The 25,307-nt window shown below is 40.2% G+C and overlaps 2 protein-coding genes across 5 annotated transcripts; one reads left to right on the forward strand and one right to left on the reverse strand.

Moving 5' to 3' along the window:
- Positions 1 to 640: 640 nt before the first annotated feature.
- On the forward strand, positions 641 to 16,888 carry mapk9 (mitogen-activated protein kinase 9). 4 transcript variants are annotated; one of them, XM_007548331.2, is made up of 12 exons: positions 641 to 874; positions 6,189 to 6,335; positions 7,871 to 8,000; positions 8,265 to 8,323; positions 8,460 to 8,598; positions 9,213 to 9,378; positions 11,375 to 11,446; positions 13,543 to 13,725; positions 13,860 to 13,987; positions 14,072 to 14,135; positions 15,002 to 15,073; positions 15,187 to 15,323. In XM_007548331.2, the coding sequence occupies exons 2-12, from the start codon at positions 6,220 to 6,222 to the stop codon at positions 15,321 to 15,323; spliced, it is 1,266 nt and encodes a 421-aa protein (XP_007548393.1). In that variant the 5' UTR covers positions 641 to 874; positions 6,189 to 6,219. The 4 variants fall into 4 exon arrangements, with proteins under 4 accessions (XP_007548393.1, XP_007548394.1, XP_007548395.1 ...); XM_007548332.2 differs by lacking the exon at positions 11,375 to 11,446 and adding an exon at positions 9,606 to 9,677 and having other exon boundaries at positions 643 to 874; positions 15,187 to 16,888; XM_007548333.2 differs by having other exon boundaries at positions 643 to 874; positions 13,863 to 13,987.
- LOC103135542 (uncharacterized) lies at positions 15,479 to 21,595 on the reverse strand. Its single transcript, XM_007548336.2, has 2 exons — positions 20,419 to 21,595; positions 15,479 to 17,960 (listed from the first exon to the last, which is right to left on the reverse strand). The coding sequence occupies exons 1-2, from the start codon at positions 21,366 to 21,368 to the stop codon at positions 17,723 to 17,725; spliced, it is 1,188 nt and encodes a 395-aa protein (XP_007548398.1). The 5' UTR covers positions 21,369 to 21,595; the 3' UTR covers positions 15,479 to 17,722.
- Between the last annotated feature and the right edge of the window lie 3,712 nt (positions 21,596 to 25,307).

Here is a 25,307-nt window from a genome sequence, read left to right on the forward strand (position 1 = left end):
TAAACAGAGTGAAAAGACAACGGTGGAATAATGACGAGTATATTGCATCCTGTGTCCTACTGAGATATTCTTATTTTATGTTTTTTCTTATCCTTAACCAAATTTCAGTTCATTTAAATGCCTAAAGGATTTCATTATTAATCCATATTAAAACTCTCTGGTAAGTAGCCTGTGCTAGTGTATCTAATTATTAGTATGCTAAAATTGCATTAACTGCTACATTGCAAAATCTATTTTTTTACGCACAAATTGATCGAAAAATACACCCCAACTGTGAAATTTAGATTAAAGAGAATTGTACCATAATAATATATTACAGTCAAAATGTATAAAAGATTTACACAGAATTCTTAATTGGAAGTTGTGCATAATTCAGTAGATATGGCATCTTTCTTTACTTTGAATCCAGTGCCAGAAGCTAACGGCTAAGTCTGAGAAAACTTAGCCGTTATCTGTTCTAACACACGTCTCCTATGTTAGAACAGATCCAAAACGTGTAGAGATTAAAAACTAGGGATTAATCTGTACCTTTTGATATTTCTGATAAAAATGCTAAACAAACTTTCTCAACGAAGTTAATGTTTTCCGTTTTTTTTTTTTTTTTTTTTTTTTTTTTGTGAACGTAAACTGTGCGGAATGACATCACCCTCTTTCCTCGCTGCTCTGTCTCTGCTTGTTTCGGCTTCTCCGCGCTGCGCTGCCGCTGGAGTTAGCTCGGACCAGAGGTCTGTCTGTTTGTCAGTGGTGAGAGTCACGACTCTGGTTGTTTTAAACTTCCCTCCCCCCACTTCACCGTCGTTCCTAAAAGAGTGGGGAAGAGTTTGACTCACGTTTTGGATGCATGGGAGCTTCCTGGGAGCGGCGAAAGGAGAAGGTAGGTTTGACTGCTGCAGCTACCGCCTCCTGTCGTCGTCCCTCTCGGACTGTCAGGGCTTCCAGCTCAGCCCCGGCGGCCCGACTACCGCATTGCTGCCCATAGAATGGAGGCAGGCTGGTGGTTTAGGCCCCACCGACTGTGTGTCCGGTTAAACATTTGATTAATTCAGGTAGTGGTTATTTTGGTGCTTTCTTGTGTCAAAGCTGCGAATACCAGCGGTACCCGGTGTCACACTGCTTTATTGCTCGCGTACCTCCGTGTTTTACCTCTGCTTTAACATCATGTCATCAATTCACTCAGTTCACAAATGGCCCATATGAGTTGCATTTCATTGGGCCTAACGTGATCAGATCAACAAACATGCCCACATCTGTTAACCACAAATACAGCTGCAGATGTGATGAACGCATGTACTATTTTCACCCTCATCTAGTTCATTTGGCATGCCAGATACTTGTCAGCGACTGAGCCTGAGCTTGTATACACTGAATTTACCTGTCATGTGTAGAGGAATCACAGAAGCACCCCCTTCATCTTTATCGCCAATTTCCCTTCATCCTTAATTGACATCTGAAGCAGCAGCAGCAGAGTCTTGGATGTAGACGTAGATGCTGTTTTATAACGCCGTTACATGACAATGAGACATCCTTTTCAGGTCATGTTAATCTGATATGAGCTCACTGACTCCTTTATCCACCTCCCTACTGAGAGCCACGTCAGACCCCAAAGCTGGGCTAGGCTCATGATGAGCTGGACAATAGCCACGATGAGTTACTGTGGAGGATGCTGATGATTATGTGAAGGTCACAGCTCTCTTCTGCTCTTTAACTGGTAAGATGAAAAAAGTATATGTACCCACAAAGTCAGCATGAGGTTCATGGTTACCTTGAGGCAGAATACTCTGGTTTCACATTATCACCATTTATGTACAGGAAAGCAGTGATTCCTTATATACTGCTGCTAAAATAATTGAGTGGTAGTTGTTACGTTAATAATAATGATATTAATTATTTCAATAAGCAAAAATGTGGTAATGAATTGATAACGAGACATGTTAGAATATTTTCATGGTCAGGTGAGATTCAGCTGTTTGGCTACAGTGACAAGAATATTTGGGATCAAGATGGATTTCTCAGACCAATGAATATTACACCAAGTGTCAAGCATAGTGGCAGTAGGGTCATGCTAAGGAACTTTTTTACTGCTAGTGGTAATGGTTCATTACACAAAGTGGATGGGCTCCAAGTCCTTCAACGTCATCTCAAAGCAAAAAACGAGATGTTGAAACTTGGATGCAGTTTCTAAAAATAAAGTACAGAATATATTAAGTAAACAGAGATAACGGTGATTGAATAATAATAATGATCAAGAGGAGAAACGCTAGAGAAAGACTTCAACAGTTTCAGGATACTAAAATAAAACCCACTAGAACCACAAATACTTAAAAAGAAAATAATAAAATACAACAATTGGAAAATTACGTTTGATGTCGATTAAAAAAAAATAAAACCTTATCCTGCATTTTTTGTTCTCGCTCTCGGTTCCATCTTTTTTCACAAGATCTGAGGGATATGAAAACCTGGTATGATAAAATCGGTCATATATAGGGGGGTACGACTATTTACGATGAAAAACAGTAATGAAAAGCACCTTACTTGCTGTTAGCCAGTGCATAAACTTAGAAATCGGAGAGATGCGAACTCTGTGTCAGGAGTCTTGCAGCTCACTTGAAGTTATGATACAATATTTTTACTAAGACAAAAAAGCTGAACGTTGCAGCGATGTATTCGTGATCCTCAGGCCTCACAGTTCTTCATGCATTAGATGGTCAGAGGAAGGCATTATCCCCTCCTCAACATCAACTCAGATGTCTGCTAATCACCCATTCAGTTAAATCAGGTGTGTGAAGAGACGTGCAGAACAGCAAGCCCTCAGGACCAGGACGAAGTAACGCTGATCTGCTCTGTCTACGGCTCAGAGACAAATGGTCGACTTACGGCGATTTTCTTCTGTTGCTAAAATACTTAGTTTGAAACATTTTTAGCGTGAGGTCATATCATATCTGATATTTTTTTTTAAAAACAAAAGTCAAATATGACAGCAAGATCTAAACTGTTGCATCAGTAAAAACCCAGTTAGTCTAATGTTAATTCACAAATGCATCTTACTGTATTTTTCTTTCATTTCACTCTTCATTGAGTAACAGATGTTTTTTTTTGTTTTTTTTGTGAACTAGAAAAAAAGTATTTCAAATGTTCTTTATTTCTACAACTAGGTTTTGGAAGTCAGACATTTGTCTAGAAAATAATCATCATCTTGTAATAGGTCTGAATATTTATAATTTGTTATTTTACTCGGTCTGAAACGCTTCAAGACAGTAAATGATTGGTGGTGTTCTCTGCTTTCTTGCTGCTTAGGAACAAACCTCTGTAGACGTCTTTGCATGGCATTTTATGTCAGGTTGATTTTTGATGGTTAAATTATTGACTTCATTTAATTTAATTCACCATTGTGTACATTTTTTCTTCTGTAGCTGCTCTTTTTGACAAAGGAATGAGGTTTGTGGTGTGCTTCAGATTTTGACTACATTTGCAGCAGCAGCTTTGTCATGATGTCACCAGTGAGAGCTTGAAATGTGATCATGATTGATGGTGTGACTCATCCACCTTGCAGGGTGACTTTAGTAGTCCAGGTTTTATCATGGGAACATCAGCTTTACCTCATACTAATCAAATCTTATTTAAATATGCACAAAAGTCTCAGGTTAAATTCAGATTTTAGACAGCACTGAATCTAAATTTTTAGGTTCAGGATTAAAATGTATATATATATATATATATGCATTTTAGTCCTGGTTCTTCTAGATTTAAATAGCAAATACAATGTTGTAATTGAGTGCTGTCAGTCCATTAGCATTTGGCTTTTCCTACTCATGCTATTATTTCACCAAGTACCTCAGCAGGCATACTATATTGAGAATGGTGAGAAAAATAAATCAGCCAGCCTTTCTCTGGGAGGAAACCTGGGGGGAATCCAGAAAAGACCAAACAAGTGAAGAGATCCCAGTGCCAAAAACCACCATGACAAATTCCTGACAGCGGAACACAGGCGGCTAAGTTATTTACAGCTCTCCTTTCAGGTGTAGGAAGGGAGCTAAATGGATGTGAGAAAGAATCCAAACAGCAAATGAAACAGAGAAAGAAAGATGTCTAAGAATCACTTTTGAAAAATGTTTTGCAAAAAGTATGAAGGTAGAACGTCTATAGGGTCAGAGTGTAGTTAATTTAGTCAAATAACGGTTACCAAATGAGGAATGGCTCTTAGCAAACATCATTTGGTTCTGCAATCATCTTCAAATGCAACAAACATAAACAGGATTCACCCTAAATATTGATTTGGGCTCCACTTCAACTAGAGATGCTCGATATTAGAAAATCTTGCTTTTGGTAAAAGTTGCTTAGAAATAACTTTAAGCATTTAAGAAGTGCGCTGTTTGCTCTATTTTTACTTAATTATATTATCATGAGAATCAGCTATTCCTAAAGTACAGGTATAGGAAAATTGTATCTATATAAAAACATATTTTTGGAGCGATTGAGTTTAGTTAATTTCCCGCATCTCATGTGATCCAAATGGGGAAAGTGACTGTCCAGCCTTGTCAGGAACCAGACCATGCTAGCTTCACAACATGGTTTGAATTAAAGAGCAATAATGTTGCAGGGCTACGTTATTAGACATGAACGCTGTAACATATTTTTAGGAGAAAAGGGTGTTGCCAATCCAATGATCCTGTTCCAGCTGATGTGAAGATGACAATGAGAAATCAAAGTTGCATTAAAGAGACAGGAAATTCAAACTGGACTGTTGTTCAGGTTTATTGAAAATGCCAACATGTCCAGAAAAACAATGAAGAACTGCTAACAATGGAACGATTGAGAAAGATTGCTGCCTCAAAGCCACAGAGGCCAACCAGACATCACTGATGTGTGTTGTTTTATATCACAGGAGCTCATTATTTTTCATCTCTATTCCCAAACAAACTGTGCTCTTTTATTAAACACAGTTCTCTCTTTGTGCAAATAATATATGCAAGTTATGTTATCAAAGTTGCAATGTTTGTCAGGGCAATATATTTAAAAAAGCAGTATATTTCTGTATGAAAACAAACACTGATAACAGGGTTTTAACACAGCCTGAATTTTTTTTTTTTTTCCATTATTTTCTAGGTCTGGAATGGATGAGAGGGGAAAAAGAAAACGGCACAGAAAAATATCTGTGTATTTCCAGCCTTTATTTCCAATCATATCTGTTTAAATCTCATCCTTCCCTTTGTTTTGCTTGTGTCATCCTGTCTTTCCTTCCTTCTTTCTTTCCCCATGGTATCTTTTCCTCCTTGCTCTTAGTTTCTGGGATCTCCAGGACATTTAAAGCATTTCCACTGTAGAAACATTGTGAAAATACTCTGAAACGAACGTAAAGGAGTCAAGACAGATTGCCCGTAAAGGCCCAGTATTTTTTACAATTTTTAAAAATGTTTGTCATTACATCAAGTCTCCATAAGGTCTGTGCTGCTGATTCTGTGTGTGGATTTTATCTGGAGCATCCAGACCAGCCAGCTGATGTCAAAGAGCTAAAAAAAAAAAAAAAAAAAAAAAAAAATCCATCTCCATTTCTCCATTTAACTTGTGGCTGTTTTTTTTTTTAGGGAATGGCAAACAGCCGTGACTCGTTGCTGTTGCATAGCTACACGGTAGTGTGTCTTCGCCCACATGCAGACACACACACAGAAATGACTGCCAAGAATAATACCCCTCCACTTCCTGCCCCAGGAATCAGCTCCATCACGGCTGTGCATGTTAGAAACCCACAAACATGTTGTGTGTTTTCCTAACGTGCATGTACTCCTGCTGCACAGCTGAACTGCCGTCAGATCACAAACATGTTCAAGCCGACGGCTGCCTCTGCTAGTCAGTGTGCTCTGTCTGTGTTTGTTTAGCATGAGCGTGTCAGTCCGAGTTTGAAGGTGGCAGCGAGGGCCTCAGGAACTCTTCATCAAGCTTTCAGGCTTCTCTGTTGACCTTGATGTTCACATACAGTCACAGACTAAAACATTAGCAGCTTCAGCATCAGCATATCTGCTCTGCTTCTGCTGTAAGATGACGAAAGAGAGCAGCAAGACGTGGCTGTTGGGTTTTAGACTCATCTGGAAAAGAAACAAGTAGCCCGATCTCACGCTAACCGGCCTTTGCGTGTTCTCCATCCTTTTTTTTTTGAGTGTTAATAATATGTTTTTGTGTGTGTGTGTGTACAGACTGTGCTGCTGGTCCTGACTTCTCAGCACGATGAATGAGGCGGAGGGCCAGTTCTACAGTGTGCAGGTGGGGGACTCCACCTTCACTGTGCTCAAGCGCTACCAGCAGCTTCGTGCCATTGGCTCAGGGGCCCAAGGCATTGTCTGGTGAGACTCTGTTAGAGTTTGTTTGCTGGCTGTGAACGTAGCTCAGTGCTGTAAATTTCCAGACCTCGTTCCTATTTCTTTCATAATCAGATTGTTTTTAGGTCATTTTGCATCTTTTTCTACTATGCAGTTATTACAGTCGTTTGGCTTTTTTCATCTATTCTTGATGGAAAAAAAAAAAAAAGGTTTCGCACTCTTCAGAAGAATCATGTTGGTGTTTACAGCCAAGACTTTCCTCATTGCACCTCATTTTATAAAAAAAAAAATTAGAGTTGATATCTTTGGAAAATGAAAGATTTTTTGGTTATCAAATGCATCTTGCAGGGATGCCTGACAGACAGTTGATGTTAAAGTGTAGAACAGCTCTGCATCAGACCAAGATGATGCCAGTAGCAGAGATGAACTGATCAACTGTAGCTGATCTGCGTTTCTGCTGTGAACAGTCATTACTATTCATAGCACAGGAGATATAATACCATGTGTTTGAGAGAAAAGTCACCCTAAAATACCTTACAGTTTCATTTTAAAAGAAACAATATTTTTACAGAGCTGTGTTTAACAACCTTTATTACCGGCTGCCAGCATAAGTAACACCTGTAAGCCATCATTTAATTTCTACATTTGCACTTTAGAAAAGTTTTTTTTTCTATATTTTGTTTTCAAAAAGAAACCTAAATCTAACTTTTACTTAAAAATGTTTACACAGCAACCTTCTATGTTTATAAAACAACTAGTATTTCTTTGTACTATTTGAGTTATTGTGTTGTAGAAACTCTTTGCAGATACGTTATGGGAATATGCTGCAAACATGTTAAAAGCAGCAGCAATTTGTCCAAAGTCAAAAGCCACAGGTTGCAGAGCAACTTTTCTGGGATATTTTCAGCTCTTCTTTTATTTGCTGAGGTTTTGCTCCCTATTGAAACATGCAGCCTCCATAGAAAGTATTTTTTTCTGAAACCTTCTTACAGCTTTTGTGATTCTTCTAGGAAGACTTTACTGTCAATTTTCCATAAAAATGGGTTGTTGTTACCGCAACAAGTTTCCACTTAGAAAAACTCCCAGATTTTTAATTTAAATTTCTGACATTTCAGATTTTTTTCCCCTTAACAATAATAATTATAAAAAGTTTCAAATGATTAGCTTTAGAAAACTTTGGATGCATTTCTAATAATTCTCAAAGCCGGCCTAGATAGAAGTGCTATTATTTATAAACTTGACCTGTTCTCTACATCTTAATGGATGTATAATATTACATTATTAATATGGTCAAAAACTGTTTTAGCTGGTTCGGTACTCAGCTTGAACACGTCTTCTGTGTAATCCTATATTGGATTGTTACCAGTGACCTTACCATTGTTTGAAGGGCTACACACGGATCTCTCTTGTTTAAAATGAGAGAAACTCAGTAAAAATGTAACTTGGCTGCTTCTTTCCTTTCTACCTTGAGGCGAGGAAGCGCTTCTCTCAGTAAGACTCACATATGTGCTTCTAACCTTTTTTTTCCCTCTTTCATTTTTCATGAAATGTGTGACTAGCTCTGCTCTGGATACAGTCCTCGGTATACCAGTGGCTGTGAAGAAGCTCTGTCGGCCCTTTCAGAACCAGACCCATGCAAAGCGGGCCTACAGGGAGCTGGTGCTGCTGAAATGTGTCAACCACAAAAATGTAAGATTTAACGCAAGGCAACAGAATGTTATTTTTGACGTAAAGATGCAAATAAGCTTCAGTAAATATGTGATTTAATTAGTTATGCAGCAGGATAAAGCTGCTGTAAGATCAAATCGTTCTTTGGAAGAAACTTTGGAAGTCGCTGCATAAACTACTTTTAAAAAAATGAGCAGACCTGAGAGGAGAAAAGAGTGAGCTCTGTGCAGTGAAGTGGATGGGAGAGTAACAGAGTGAACTAATGGCTTGTTTTTGTGCTTGCAGATCATCCGTCTGATCAATGTTTTCACGCCTCAGAAGTCTCTGGAGGAGTTCCAGGATCTGTGAGTGACAGCAGAGTCCAAATATTTTATCCAAATTTCTTTTTCTGTCCATTGTTTTTTTTTTTTTTTTTCAGTTTCTTGGTTTGATTTTCTAATAAAGCTTTGCTTTGCATCGTTCACGTCTCCTCTCCTTTAGTTACCTGGTAATGGAGCTGATGGATGCCAGTTTATGTCAGGTGATTCATATGGACCTGGACCACGAGAGGATGTCCTACCTGCTCTATCAGATCCTTTGTGGCATCAGGCACCTGCACTCAGCTGGGATCATCCACAGAGTAAGTCCAGGTGTTTGCGCTTTGACCTGAATCTACACAGAACATGGTGCATTTTACTTCCCTCTCTTTTGTTTAAAGTATTAAGAAAAAATGTAGAGATGTCTGAATGCAAAAAAATCCTCTAGTTTAACTCCTGGATACTTCAGTATACCAAGGAGTTCATGGTCAACTCAGTTATTTCAAGATGCCCTGATCCTATGGGTAACAAGGCCAAATCGTGAGCCCTCCGCCACCTTGCTTCGTATCAAAACGAATGTCTTCTGACATTCGTTTTGATGTTTTATGGCTCATTCAGAGGCAGCTTTGTAGGTTCCTCTGCCATATTTTGAATTATTAGAGCTGCTGACTTCCAAACAAGCCATACTTGCTCTGTGTTGTCATGATTTTTCACATTTAACCCACTGACTGGAGCCTGTAGAACCTGAGATGGAGCTCCCGAGTTTCTTAAAATTTTTTTTTTTGTTCTGAGCGTACATTTTCTTTGGATGAAATCACTGAGATGTAAACCCTGAGGAACTTTACCTAACATCTCTTGACAGTCTTTTTCCAGTGAATGTGGGTTTTTTTTGTTGTTTTTTTTCCCTGTAAAATACTTTTGTTGTCTTCCTCTTCAGGATCTGAAGCCCAGCAACATTGTTGTGAAGTCTGATTGCACTTTGAAAATCCTTGACTTTGGTCTCGCACGGACGGCTTGCACAAACTTCATGATGACCCCCTACGTAGTAACCCGATACTACCGCGCCCCGGAGGTCATCCTGGGCATGAAGTATAAGGAGAACGGTGAGGAAAAAAATACCCACCAGATTTTCACAGAAATTGGTAATTCTCAAACAGGAACATAAATATATCTCACATCTTTATAGTTTACAAATCTCTGCTTTACAATTGAAAACAGTTTCAACTTGCCTGTTCTTGTTGATCCAGTTATGCTGTTAGTTTTTTCTGTGTGGTAATTTTAGCCATTCAATGTCATTGAATGCTTTCAATCTGCAACTACTCTGCTTCAGTGGACCTGTGGTCAGTTGGCTGCATAATGGCTGAAATGATCTGTCATAAAGTCCTCTTTCCTGGAAAGGACTGTATCCTTCCTTGTTACTCCAAGAAAACCTTCGTTTAAATGTTTCTGATGTTTTTCTTCTGTTTTATTTTTCTTTGTTATCTTTAAAAGACTCTTTTGGGATTCTTTCAGAAATACTTTAGACATATGTTTTGTACCTAGTAGTTTGGTCAGTCACATCATTTTTAAACTCTAAGACTGTCTTACGTCTCCATGCCCTGGCAGTTGCCAAGGAGATGAACAATGAAAGTGACTTTGCAGGCCTTCTTGGTGTTACAATTTCATGCAATACAAACCACCTATCTAAATCATCTCAGATTTACACTACATGTGTCGTTGCTGCGCATTACACCGGTGGAGCCGAGTTGCTCCTCACCGCCCAGAATCAGAGCCCGGACATCGGTGGGTCAGAAAACGCCAGCAGCCTCCGTGACATTGCTTAAAAACATGTAATTGAACACAATGTGTCACGTTAACATGGACGAGGTTCCCCTCGTATTTGACAATCTCTAAATAAATGCGACTTGTAGTGCATTGAATTTATTCTTCTTATTATTATTTTAAATCGCCATGTGAACAATGCCATCTTAATTATTTTCCTGCCTATATCCAGAATGTCACTTGGACATTTTTTTGGCTCCTTTCTTTTTTTTCACACTGGGTAATTTTTTTTAACTGACTGCAAGAAAATCATTTTATTTTATTTTTTTCAGAGAAACATTGTAAAGATATTATAAATGCAGTGTGTCTGTATGGTTCCACTTCTTAACATTTGGTGTGCACCCATATGCACCTTTGGGGATGTGTGCATGAGCAGCTGACGAAAACAGGGCTCTCTTAAAGTCGGTCAGTCGAGCAAAAGGAGATGTAAACATCGCGATTGTGCTTTAAGAGCAATCCACACAAAGTAAACTCCTTTTAGATAGATCTGTTTATTTGTTACGTAGTCATACCTTATGTCAAACATCACTGCCTAATTGTTGCTGTGTTATATAACCCAGTCATGCTCTCAGAGGTATTGATGCAAACACTCAGAGTGAGAGGGGGTGTCCCTCCCGCCCCACATTCTGTTGAGATGCATACAGCCTTAAAAAAAAATCCCTGGTGTACTCTGTGCAAAGTTTACATTTATGATTCATGTGATATTTGTGAAGAATCGACTCGGAATTATGTGCAGAGCTCTGGAGATTTTATCAGAGGGAGAGCGAGCTTTCAGCTTGAGGGAAAGTGGACCGGAGGAAACAGTAAATGGCCATTTGCCACTTCTTAACACTCCCGAGCAAACAGGCAACTCAAGAGAGCGAGGGGAAAAGACAAACTCCATCCTCCTCTATTAAAAACACACACACACACACACACAAACACACACTCGCTCGCACAGGCGCATGCACACGCAAAGAGAAAGCGAGGGAGAGAGCAACAGCTGTGTAAACTGATAAGCGTAGGCGAGAAAAAGGCCTGGGAGGCTGCAGCCGGTTTGAAGCCAGACTGAAGATGTGCACCGCATGAAGAAATCAGCAGAACATTTCTCTGAAAACAATGAGGCGTGGTGTTTCTACATCAGTCAGAGCAAACCATACGTCTGCGGTTCATCTGTACTGCCTTACTGTGACGTGTTGCTGTGTATTTGTTTTTTTTTTGTTTTTTTATCATTTCAGTGTAATCGTTTTTGTCTGTGGGATTTTGTGTGTCACATTTGTGTGTGTTTTCTGTTCCCAGTGGACATCTGGTCAGTGGGGTGCATCATGGGAGAGATGGTAAAAGGCAGCGTCATCTTCCAGGGCACCGATCGTATCCTTCACTCTTCTCATCGTCTCTGTGCCAGCTGGTGTCTAACATTCAGAGCGTTGTGTCTTGTAGTCCTTCAAACACATCAAGATGTTTTCTGTTATTGTCATAGATATTCATTTCATTTTAAAGCATGTTTGAGTCCTGAAAAGCGCAATGCAAGTCTGACGTCGTGGATCTTTATATTTGCAGATTTAACCAACTATTTAGAGCAGATCTGGGTTTAAGCTAAGATGTTATGTATTCCCGCCAATGTTTATTAATCAGACAATTTCTGGTTCAGACGTCTGCAGTCTCCCTAATTGTCAGATGGAATCAGACTGAAACAATTCACATCATTAGCATTTATAGTGTTTGTCTCTCTTGTTTCTAATTATCGCCTCTCACTTACCAGGGACTGCGTTGTAGGCGAGTAGCTTTGAATGGATGCAAGGCAACAAGTGTGATACGAGGTCATATCGCTTTTCATCCTGCAAGATAATTGCCTTCGCTTGTATTTGTGTTCTGTTGAGGGACCAAAAACCGAAAAATGTCAAGATCCACTTGATGAATTTGAGCCTCCCGCCCAGCCGGTTTCTCTGACAAACATGGAGGACTAGATGGATTCTCCACTCCTTGATATTTATCAGTTATTTAAGTACAGATGTCTACATTGACACTTGATGTAGCGCTGCACCACATCACCGGCAATAAGCAAAAATGATAAGATGATGAATCCATTTTTTTCTTCACTTATTTTAAGAACTATTCTGGTCTTTTCATTTGTTTAATGAACATTTTTTATGGCTGTAGTGGCTTTTATTCAGTGGTAGCTGGACAGGAAAAGGGCAGAGAGAAAGAAATTAGCCTGAGAATCGAACCGGGGACGTTAGCCTCTTCACGTGAAGCATCTGCTCTATCACTGATTCGGTTAGACGGCACCACACTAAAAAAATACTTTAACATGAAAAGAATATTAAAGTATTTGACTGGATGCTTTGTAAAACCACTTTTTGCTGCAATCACAGCCGCAGGTCTTTGGGAGTATGCTCATTGTTAGTTTTGCATAACCATATAATAGAGTTTTTTTTTATATATACATATTCTTAGTCGTGCCAAATTGGCAATATCTGGGAATGAAAACTTTTTACAGATTTTTAAGACCTGGACTTCTACTAGCTCATTCCAGGGCATAATTTGCTTTTGCTCCACAACGTTCCGCTGTAGTGCTATCTGTATGTTTAGTGTTGTCGTCCTGCTGGGGTCTCAAAGCTTTTAGTTGCCTTGAATGTTTTTTTTTTGTTTTTTTTCAGTGTCGTCCTGTGTTTACATCCATCTCTCCATCAACACTGACCAGCTCCTTGTCCCACAGAATGATGCTGCCTCTACTGTGCTTAATGATAGGAGTTGGTTTCACAGTGTTTGTAGAGATGCACTGAGTATTTATTAATCGGGTGGTTTATAAAGCAATTGGTTGCACTGGAGTTGTTTAGGGGTACCATAGTAAATTGGGCTATATATAAATGTATTGATTACATTAGATCCATGTAATGTAAATGGATCCGTGTGTGTCTCTGTTTTCAATAATGGCACAATCAATCAATCAACAAATTTGTGTTGAGCTATCACATAAAATGTCAATATTCAGTTGGTGTGAATACTTTTGCAAGACACTGTAAAGGTTATGATTCCTAATTAAGTTTTTTGTTCATATTAAATTTATTGACACTTTTAGCCTTTTTAGTTTCCACCAAACCACTTTATTTATGTTAAATAAAGTGGTTAGGTGCAGGTCTTTGGAAGTATGCTCATTGTTAGTTTTGCATAACCATATAATAGAGTTTTTTTTATTTTTATTTTTTTATACATATTCTTAGTCGTGCTAAATTTATTTAACCACTTTATTTATGCTAAATAAAGTGGTTTGGTGCTTTTAGTTGGGTTTATGGCCCACTAAAATCTTGGCACGGATTTCTTGTTTAATACTCTTTGTTTAAATTTTCAGGACTTGACTGTGTCCTCATGAGGGTTTCACATGATTTTTGCTCGTTCTTTTTCACTTTCATTTATAATTGTAGTGTACATGCCTACAATTTTCCATAACAAATGGCTTTGTCCAGACATCGACCAGTGGAATAAAGTGATTGAGATTCTGGGCACGCCCAGCGTCGAGTTCATGAACCGACTGATGGAGACCGTAAGGAACTATGTGATGAACAAGCCACAGTATCCAGGCGTCAGCTTCACAGAGCTGTTCCCAGATTGGGCTTTCCCTTCTGAATCTGAACAAGACAAAGTGAAAAGTAAGAACTCCGGGCACTTAAACAAAACCAATACTTTGCATGAATGCTGCCCTGGGAATGGAAAGTGACCCGATTTTTAGGTTAAGATGAAGAGATGTTACAGACACGGTAATGCTTGTCCTGTTTCGCCCAAGCAGCTGTTCAAGCTCGGGATCTGCTCTCCAAAATGCTGGTCATTGATCCGGAATGCCGCATCTCGGTGGAGGAAGCCCTTCATCACCCCTACATCCACGTGTGGTACGACCCCGCGGAGGCGGACGCGGTGAGGAAACTGGCGGTAGACTTTCTCAGCACAGGAACGGCGCTAGCGATTACTCTGATGGATCTGTTTCCTTTTGTGTCTCAGCCTCCTCCTCAGATTTCAGATAAGCAGCTGGAGGAGAGAGAGCACACCATCGAGCAGTGGAAAGGTAGAACACCGCCCTCTAGGGACACAAAACAGCATTACCTCTTGTTGTGATTGTTTCCAGGGTTTCTGCAGTCTCCAAGTCTGGAACTGGGAAATGTTGTGTTTTGCAGAAATGACAGAGACAGTGGAGTATAAATTATTTGTATTTCCAGATCCTTTGTTTGCATGATGAGTATCTAAAGCTTAAAAAAAAGCTGCTTCTAACAACCTGCCTCTTGTGCAGTTTTTTTTTCATTATATGTTGCAAATGAACTATTAGAATCATCTGTTCATCAGTCCATTCATACCACCTTCATTCTCCCCACTTATTTGTTGATCCATTGATCTATCCCTTCATCCCTGTTAATTAGTTTTCTTTCATCTCTCCATCTTTGTGTCAGTTTATCTGCCTTTCCATCCATCCATTCATCTAGTCTTCCATCTGTCTTTATCTCCATCTGTCTCTCCCTCTCTTCCTCCATTAGTGTGTACCTCCATATATCCAGCCCTTAATCTGCCAACACATCCATCTGTTCCTCCTTTCTTACATTTTGTGTTTTGCATTACATTTGAACCCTGAAGCAGAAAAATAACCTCTGGACTCTAGAAATTTGAAATCTGGATCTTATGGCACAGGGAACTACATGTCTTATAATATTTTGATCATTCCTTTTGAAGGGACACACATACCCCTTTTCTCATGAAATATTCTGATTGTAATCATTTGCATGGATGTCCCGCTAGGAAAACAGACAGGCTGAAAATATCAAACAAGCTGTTAATTTTGTGCGGCGCCTTTGTGGTTTACTATTATTAGAAATACAGACGTAGCATTTATTTACCTTTATTTACCTACAATTTGCCCTTACTTTTTCTATTTCTGCTCAGAACTTATTTATGAAGAAGTGATGGACTGGGAGGAGAGGAACAAGAACGGCCTAATGAAAGAAGACTGCTCAGGTTGGTTCACATCGTTGTTTGTGTCTTAAAGTGGATGGAGGTGTGCTGGAATGAGCTGCTGCCGTATGCGTTTTAACCACCGTCCTGCTTCTGTCTCGCGTGTCACGTCTCAGATGTGGCGTCCAGTTCCGCTTCCCAGTCGTCCTCGGCCAACGACATTTCGTCCATGTCCACAGAGCACACGCTGGCGTCGGACACAGACAGCAGCAGCATCGACACGCTGACGGGGCCGCTCGACGAGAGTCAGTGAACGCCTCAGTTGTCCACGGCTGTCAGCTCCCACCCCCCAAGTCGTCCCACTCAACTAAAATACTCAAACGATCCATCTGCCTCTGTTTAGGTTTGATCCCCTCTGACTTGTGTTTCTGTTCTTTTCTCTCAGTGAAGCGATTTTTTTTTTTGTTGTTGTTGGTTTCCCATTTGTGATCAAGTGGATCTTGTTTGCGACTGTTGCCTGGAGGTCAGAGTTATGCTTGTGTAAAAAAGCAAAAGAAAAACATTCTCTCTTCTTTTTCTTGGTGAATGTTTAACTTGATCATCTATAAAGTTTGAGGTGTAGGTGGGGAATTAGAGGTTTGCATTGTATGCCTGTGTTTTAATAGTTTTTATTTTTTTAGAAAACGTCATTATCGTCATCTAATGAGAGCAGACACGGACTAAACAGCCGTTCGCCGCTCTGTTGTTGCATGTTACGCCAAAAAGAACAAAAAGCTTCTCAACCATCTGAAGTTCATCCGATGGTCCAATGCTGATCTTACGAATTCAAACTGTCTGCGCTGAAACGGTTTTGTTTTTGTTTGTTTGTTTTTTTAATGAACTGGCACGTGTGATGTGGATTTTGAGCTTTTTACTCCAGACAGCTGTAGTTTCAGTGTTACAGGTTTGTTTCCTCGTTTGTTGTACCTATGTAGAGCAAGAATCACAAAATTCAGTTTTAAGGTACTGATGATAAATGTGTATAAGCGGATCATAATCCTATAAATCTGAAAGAGGCATAGTGATATATGTATTTATATATATATATATATATTTTCTGTTCTTGCAAAATTTTGCACACAAGCCACATTAAAGCCCGTTTAAAAAAAAACATTTAGAAGGCAAATAAAGGCATGGGCTGCTCATTTTCTAAAGCATTCCTTTAGCACCGGGAGACTCATCAAATTAGCCATAAAGCCAGAAAACATGTAGGATCCACATAAAGGCAGCACAAAATGAAGATGTTTACCTTGCATGAAGGCATCACACCTTCAGGATACTGTGGGTCTGAGAGAAATCCATCCAGGCCCGTGTTTTTATCACGATGCATATTGTTCCGACGGAGTATTGTTTGCTTTGCGTTTCCTTTTTTATCATTATTTTAAGCCTGTATGTGTGATGTACAAGTTGTACAGTGCTGTCCTTATTTCCTATGAATCATCCCTTAAGACAGCAGTTGCCCCATTTGCAGAGGACGAGTCGGTGGGAGAAGTTTGCCCAGCAACAAGGGCCTGTTTAAGAGACTGTGGAGAGCTGCAACTCAAAGAAGAGCCTTTTACATGAACTGCAGAGCTGCTTTTTGCCTAAACGATTGCACAGTGTGTTGAATAATCAGAATTATGACACTACAGAGCCACTGAGGACTTAAGCACCACATTTTACACCGACATGGTTTTTATTCTTTCTGTCATGCCTTAAACAACCGGACGAGTGGCCAACTCATTCTGTAATTCCTTAGCTCTTCGCTGAGCTATCTGAGATGTGCGACTGCAATGACCACAATATCACTTGGCCAACATCTTTACCCAAACTCAAAACTAATAAAGTGGACGTCGGTGATTCTTCGTGTTTCTTTGTGACGTTCTTTCTCATCACAGCAAATGCAAACATCAAAATGTGAAACTGTATGTTAGATTCTTTACACTAGAGTTGAATTTCTAGTGTTTAATAATTCTGTCTTACAACTAATAGAAAACCTAACTTCCGTTTCACAAAATACTTAATTACAATAAGACAGGAAATAAGTTTAAATTTAGAAATGTCAGTCCAATGTGCTTTACAACATCTCAATAATCTTTATCTCAACAGTTTCTCTCCTGGGGTCTTGATTTCCAAGTGAAATGCAGCATTTTGCAAGTGTTTCTTTTCCTCTTGAGCTTAAGTAAAATTGTTCTTCAGTTCACTCACTGCAGTTTTTTTTTTTTTTCCCCTTTTGGATGAGGTTGTTTCACAGTCCCTTTCAGCCTTTAGGTTAAAGTGAAATATTTTTTCCACACTTTTTTCCTTCACTCAACTTTCCATTAATATACTTGGATCCATCTCTCTGAACAGCCAGATTGTTTAGCAGCAATCTTTTATGGCTCGCCTTCCCAGTGGAGTACAAAAACGATAGCTTGTCGAATAACTGTCATGTTGGTGGAAGTCATTTTTCAGTTGCTGAAATGCATGTTTCTTTACTTTATTTCACACCAACTTCTGTCTGAAATGACTTTACACAAGAATGACTTTTTGAGAGATTTTACTGAAATAAACTTTTTGATAATTGAATTTATTGAGATGCTCCTGTTACAGGGAAGAACGCGTTTTCTTTTTTGCTACATTATCAGAAAAGCTTTAGAGGAATCAGTCCGTGTCGACTGGTTGCGCCATCAAACCCGCCGCGTTTGACTTGGTTCAAAAACTCTTGACGATGTATTCGGTCTTCTTAGCCTCGTTGTTGAGCTCACCGAAGGTGTCAAAGAACTGATCCATCTCCCGCTGCAGCGTTGCGTTACGGAGCTCTGCGGCAGCTTTGGCCCTCTCTGACTCCACGATCTTTGCCTGGACCACCTGGTACCAGTGGCGCTGCTGCGACAGGTTTGTCTTCAGGCGAACAACCTCCACCTCCAGCTCCTCGTTTCTCTGCTCCAGGCTGATGGGAGTAAGAAGAGGGGAAGAAAAGTGCAATGGTAATGACCAGTAAAATAAAAAAATGGTTAGAGGTTGGTGGGTTTTAAAAGTGAGTGAGAGAATAGTTTTCAGTGTTTCTTGTAGTTTGGAAAGAAAAGGGGTCAACACTTTTATATATCCAAAATACAACATAGAATTGCCTTAAACCATCTTATATATCGATTATTCTTTGAAATTGAAGAAGTTTAAAACTACAGTGACCAACCACAATTTGTAAAATGTATCATGAAAATATTCTCCCAATTACATGAACTTGATTAACTTATGATCAAGAACTGTGCACACCTCTAAAACAGCAGGAGTTTTGGGAGCTTGGTGTGTGCCAACACAATACCAAGAAGAAAAAACACATCAGCGGTGACCTTAAAATGGCAACCATCGCTTGGAGGAACTTGCAACCAATACAAAGCAGTTTTAAAAACATTGTTCCATATTTACAAGCGGAAAACATTTTAGGACATTTGCCAATTTTCCGAGGACTCGATGTCTCACTAGACTCAGCTTCAGGTCAGAATATAAAATATGTAAAGAACAAAAGAAAAATCAATAGCTTATCTGTCTCAAAGCTACAGACCTCACTTTGCTTATTAAAGTATTGTTTTATTCTTTTAGTCCTGGTTATGTGTGTCGTGTTGATAACAGCCTGATTTTTTTGTTCCTCAAGGGTTTTTTTTTTTTCATATTTTAAGATTAAATAAGATTTATTGATTGCCACATAACAGCAGCATGAAATTTAATTAGTGCCACATGTCTAACATGGGTATCTAATATAGTTTCCTTATTTTTTAATTTTTTATTTTATTATTTTGTTGTTGAATCAGAGTTTAAGAGTTTCTCCCAGCAAAGGTTCATGCAGACAGTTTGGTTTAATCGGCTTCATTTCTCACACTCCTACCTTATTTCACTGACGACTGGAAAAGATTAGAAACTGCGGCTGCAGGTGTTCGAAAACGTTTGACCCGTGGTGCTGTCCTATCACGCTCCCTGTCAAGCTAAAAGAATTGCAATAGCCTCTTGTCTTCACCGGATAGTTCCAATGCGTGACCTTACACCGAGACATGCTCTATCTATATCGGTAATAAATGAGGTATGTGTTGTGTCTAGGTCAGCAGCATGGCCCCTTAAATTAGCTCTCTTTCCAGTGTCATGAGCTGTTTTCTATATGTCAGCAAGTCAGGCTATATATGTTTTTTTTTTTTTCCACTTTACACCAACCAGCTGTTAAGTCATGGGAGCACAAACTCCAGCGCCGGATTCACAGAAATGAGGAAAAAAGCCGATGTTGTATTTGCATAAATGCAGGAAGTGTTGGGATCGTGGCGTGTTATCAGAGACCTGTGGGAAAATTTAGCTCTGTTGAGCCGAACAGGATGTAGGGTGAAAGTTGGAGTGGACTGGGAAACAAAAACGGCACAGCTTTTTGTAGACGCACCCTTTATGGATATTGGAACATTGTGTTACCCTTCACTGAAATACGCCGTAAATCAGTAGTAAATGTAGCGTTTAGGCAGGTGTGATTTACAGCGAGGGATAGACGAACTCAAAATAGAAAACAATTGAGAAGGGAACTAAAATAAAGATCTTAAAAGCTGATATGAGCATTCACAATTAGTTTCCTTTTAAATACAGTCCAATAACCCAATTGGCTTCAGAAGTCACGGATCGGTCCATCTCTGCGTGGTTTCGTCTCAGTATGAACCCAGATGTTCTGTGAAGGTATCAGGGGTTTGTGAAGAACACACCGGATGGATCAGAGATAAAGTCGCAGAGACGTTTAAAGCTTGTTTAGTTTATGAAGCAATATCCCAAGCTTTGAACATCTCTCAGAGCTCTGTTTAATCCATCATCTGAGAAAGAGTATGGAACAGCTGCAGACCTACTAAGACATGGCCGCCCGCCTGGAGTGACGGGCCCGGCAAGTAGAGCCTTAATCAGAGAAACGGTCAAGAGGATGGTGGTTATTCTGGAAGTGCTGCTGAGATCTACATCATAGATGTGAGAGTCTTCTGGCAGAAGGTACATAGTTACATCATCCCCACTGTAAAGTACGGTGGTGGCAGCATCATGCTGTAGGGAAGGTTTTCTTTATCAGGGACAGTAAAGCTGGTTTAACGCTGAAGATGGATGGAGCTAAATACAGGGCGGTTCTGCTAAAAGAAAGTTTAGACTCCAGACCTCAATCCAATTGAGAATTTGTAAAGAGAGACTTGAAAGATGATGTTCACAGACACTGACGAGTTGCCAAAAAACAAATTCCTTCTGGACATACGCAGGGCTGGTGGACATACACCCTAAAAGCCTTGCAGATTGAATTAGAGCAGAAGATATGGACAAAGGATCGACTCAGTAAGCAGATCTACACTCACTGTTGATGAAGAAATGGTTTTATGAACTGGAGCTAGATTGGGAATTTAAATCACCTGATTATTCGTTCCTCGTACTCTTCCCTCTGCTTGATTATCTGCTGCTGAAGGCCCGTCAGGATGCTTCGCAGAGCGCTGGCAGAAGGGTCAGCCAGGGGAACCGGAGGGGGCACCCTCACAGACAACGGTGCCTCCTTTAAGTGCTTGGTTTCAGCAGGGGGCCACAGATCCTGGCTGTGGCTCGGCTGCGGGGGACTTTCTGCGAGGCGCTGCTGTGGAAATGACAGCGTCGGATCCTCTTGAGCACAGGATCCTGAGTCCAGCTCTGGCTCCTGCTTCTCGTCTTGGTCTGGACTCTGGCGCTGCCTACCAGAACAGCCTTCGGTAAGGAGGATGTCACAAGGCGGCCAGAGGTTCTTCTCTCTGCCCAGAGGGTCGCCCTGCATCAGTCCTTGGATGAGTTCAGGGGCCCATGAGGCGTATGCGTGCTCGTCAAAATGCTCCTGCAAGTTCATCTCTATGTCGAAGACCTCCTCTAAGCTGTCAGCTACTCCTGTGTCGGTGAGGTTGTCATACAGAGACAAAGCACTGCGATGCTCCTCGCTGTGCGACGGGCAGGGGCTTTGGCTCCGATAAGCCCCATCCTCTGCTTGCCAGTCCACTCCCCGTTGTCCTCCTCCTTTGTTTTTGCTAGAACTAAGATCTGACTCCCAGGCCTGTCCTCCCAGGCTCCCTCTGCAGCTGCAATAGCTGCGATCTGGCCAGGAGCCAGGCTCTCTTCCTCCAACAACCACTGTCTGAACCTCAGCCAGAGCTGGGACCAAACCAGGCAGAGTGCTGCCGGGCCCAGGGAGTCTGGTTACTGAAGGAAACACAGCCCTGCTCTCCATTTCCTTTTCCCTGGCCCTGCCCCGCTGGCCAAAAGGTGGGCAGTTGTCGTACAGGGGATCCGTGGAGCAGGAGCTGACTGAGGTGGGGGTCTCAGTTGGAAGACAGGGCAACTCCATGGTCCAAGCAGGCACATGGGGTTGCAAAGAGCAGTGGTCAACCCTCCCCTTTTCTGCCTGCTGTAAAACTGGGATTAAAGCCTGCAATTGTGGATGTGTGCGCGCAGCATGGAGCTTCCCTGCGCCAGGTTCCTGATGCTCCGGGGGCAGGGGGGCCTGGGGAGAGGAAGGTGCAGCGGCCCTGCTCCCCTCTCTGCTCTGCCTTTGAAGATACTGTTGGACAGGTTATAGTGTGGGTGTAGCCACCAGGGACTGTGTGTCTTTAAGCAGGCGTGACATCAGCTGTTACTTTAGCACAGCTCCTGGGGGAGGTACCAGGGTGTAATATGGTCCGGCTCATTCCTGAAGACAGTCACACATAACTGAGACCACAGAAATAGATGCTGGTTGTGGGCACAAAGTGTGAAACACGGACAATAAATCTGATAAGATGTTGGACGAGTAAGATGTGACAAAAACCCGCAGGATCATAGTTTTACATTTCTGTTGCTCAGACATTTTTCTTTTTTTTTCTTTTTTTTTCCTCCAGTGTATGAAGTAGATGGGCTACAGCTACTGTTAGATGGACACTTAAATTGTATGTTATGGTAATTTCTCTGTAAATTGGTTTACAGATACAATGAAATCCACTGGAATACTCCTACAGCATCTTGAAAAAAATATATAAACCCCTTAAAATCTTTTGTTCTTCTCATATTGCAACCACAAACCGACGACGCAGCCTATTAATTTCTTCTTGCTTTTTAAAATGCTCTAGATCTGTATAATGTTCTAGATCTGTGGAACAAAGAGTAGTGTTTTTTTTTTTTTTTACATTCTACTTTGTGTTAGTACATTGCATAAAATCATGATAACATAAATTAAAGATTGTGGTAGTTTTGAGATGTTTGTTGTGTTGTGACTGTTTTGCAGGATTTTGTTGCCAGTTTTCTTGATCTAATGTAACAGGAGACATTGATTTTTCGTGTCGTTTCACTTTAGTTGACCATTCTTTTCAACAGCTTGTATTGTCTGAAACAGCTGATTATAAAGATGTACCCAAAGTGTCACCTAATTAGCTTTAAATATTAGAAGTATAAAAACTCATCGTTGTGCTTTGCTTTTTGTTGGTGTGGTTTTTGTTTTTTCTTTAGCCAAAAGCACTAACATTATTTGATGTAGCCATTTTGATTTATTTTGTTTTGCTTTTTAATTTCCTTCCTGAAAAGTGCACTGCTTTGTCATTGTTAATCCAACACCTGGGGAAAGATAAAATATCTTCTGGTGATCGCATTCAATGATTCACTGTCTCCTCACTTTGTCATATTCCAGGCGCCATGACAAATTCATATTTTGCAAAAATGTGACACATTTCTAATTTTGCCGTCGTCATGAACAGTTTAGCGCAGGTTCAGTTTTCACAGTCAGTGTGTTTGAAACCACATGGGGGCGCTTTAGACAACATAATGAGCCAGTTTTGTTGCAGCTTGTGATGAGCAGGACTTATTAAAATCAAACTGAAGTAGCTCTTCCACTCCTGTTTCATGACACGGTCCTCGTTTTAGCTTTCTAAATGTGTATTTTTAGAACTCCATTATCAATGCTTTTTTGTTGTTGTTATTGTTGAAATAATCTAAAAAAATAAAAGATAAAAAAATCTATCAGCAATGAGGAGCATGTTTTTTTGTGTGTGTGTTGCACTTTCTCTTCAAACCACCTACAGATGGTGCTTCTCTTTACGTCAGGACTTCACAGATCACACCTACTCAAAGTGTTTCTTCAAAATTTCTGCGGTGTCACTGCAGTGTCTCTCAAACCCAAGACGCTCTGCGTACTTTGGCTCTGCTGCTGCTCTCTAAGCATTGACTCTCTATATGTCAACACTAATAAAAACTGCCCTTTTTCCATCTGTATTAACCCTGCGTCCTTTAAGGCTGCACAGACGAGAAAACATATGCTTATCTGCAATGCAGGAAATGCCGCTTCCTAAAGCGCTTCTGTGCACACCACAAACCATTACCACGTCATTCTGATAAAAGCAGATCCAGACGGACTCGTCCTGCTCTCAAAAGTAAGGCCTAACTTGCTCTGCCATGTCCCCATTGAAATGATCTGACCTCTTATTTTTCAGTCAGCAAAAGGAAGCTAGCGTCACACCCTTCCTCCAAAATCCCCCAGACACTGAAACTCATCCTCACTTGATCTCCAACCTCACACGGACCGAGTCTCCCTTGAGGACCTCTCATCGTCTCTTCGCTCCATCCTTCTCTGCTTCCTGTTCGTCTGCGTAGTTGTTTGTAGTCATGACAACAGAATCCATGGTAACAAGGTCCCCATGGTGCTAAATAATAAAGGTGGATGTGCTGGCAGTACAGAGGGGGTCTCTGTGACTATTTAAGAAAGTATCTTGATGGAGAGTCATTGAGTGCGGCCTTTGTGAGCCAGAGTCAGGGCCTGATAAAAAAGAAAAGAAAAAAAAACGAAAGGCAACAACGTTCTTTTCTTTGAGTTAGTGCGTCAGACGATGCTACAGAATCATGACTGTCTGGGAATTAAAAATAAAACAAAAAGGGTGGCCATGAAAATGGCAAGCACCAGACAAAGGTCAGGCTTATAGAAGGCATTTTTGAGTGACATGAAAAAGTGAATAGGTAACGTGAATGAAGCCTTTACTTTTCCCTGCTTTCTGTTTAAGGGTGCATTAAAGGTGTTTTAACTTGCTGTATGTAGCTTTTTTTTCTGATCACTAATGCTTTCTGCATGCAGTCATTGTGTCACCTTAATGGCTCTGATTAACCCAAATGTTGTGCCATGCTAGGTGAATTTTCCACGTATTATGCACAAAAAGATCTCAAAAGACGTCAGAGTCTTCACGAAACCAAGTCATTGCGATCTACTTTGCAAGTGAATTGATTTCAACTAGTATCTGTTGAATGGTTTCAAAATTTTATGAATTGTAATTTCTGCAAAGCGTGAAAAATCAAAAGACGAGAATCTCCCAATACTTTAGATTTAACCAGCTGTCTTCAAATGCATCAGTGTTTTTAGCCTTTATGAATTAAGTAATGTGGATTTCAAATGAAAATATGCAACTTCTATGAGATTTTGCACAAAAATCTAAAATGTGACCGCATCTCCATTTCTAAACTAGCAAGGGAACCGATTTCTAATTTCTTTAGCTTGTATATCTCTCTTTGCTAAAAACAGACTTCATGGATTATTTTTGTCAGAGTTTTACAGATTGCTGGACATGTTCAGCATATTCCACATGGATGGAAAAGAAACTACAGATTCAGCAAACAGTTACTAACTTGGTTCTGTGTAAAGGTTTTAGTTATCCAATGTCCCTGTGAAAAATAACAATAAATATTGATCATTATGTTTGCTAAAATTACTTTTTAACAGATTTCTCCTCAAAACCACCTCATAGCTGCAACAAATAATTTGGCAAAATAAATGTTTATGTCTGCTGCTACCTGAACTGAGACGTGAAATCGGACGGGGATGGATCTTTTCCACAAAGTTTTATGAGTTTACAACTCCAAAAAATTCTGAATAGAATTTTGAAGAATATTCCCTGAAGTAATATACTTTGAAATCCTCAAATAAAGTTTTAATGTACTGTCACTCTGTGCAGTGGTTTTAATCCTCATTTCCATAAAAGACTCTCCCTCCAGTTTTATGTTTGTTCAAATGTGTTAAGTCTTTCACTCAGTTCCTTACAATCACTCCCTAACTATTATGTTCACTGTGAAGTAGTGGCTGCAGGTGTTTTCGCATTTCAAATGCTTCTTGACTGCTGTGGCTCTTCATAAATATGCACTGAGTATTCTGAATACATAACTAGGAATAATAAGTATTCCCCGTTTTGCTTTAATAAACACCAGCAGGACACATCTGAAAACACATCTAAATCCGAGTGGATAAATAATATGTCAAAAATAATATCAGCTGTCTTCA

This window comes from Poecilia formosa, unplaced genomic scaffold (genome assembly GCF_000485575.1).
Source record: "Poecilia formosa unplaced genomic scaffold, Poecilia_formosa-5.1.2 Scaffold26, whole genome shotgun sequence".
Taxonomy (NCBI): Eukaryota; Metazoa; Chordata; class Actinopteri; order Cyprinodontiformes; family Poeciliidae; genus Poecilia; species Poecilia formosa.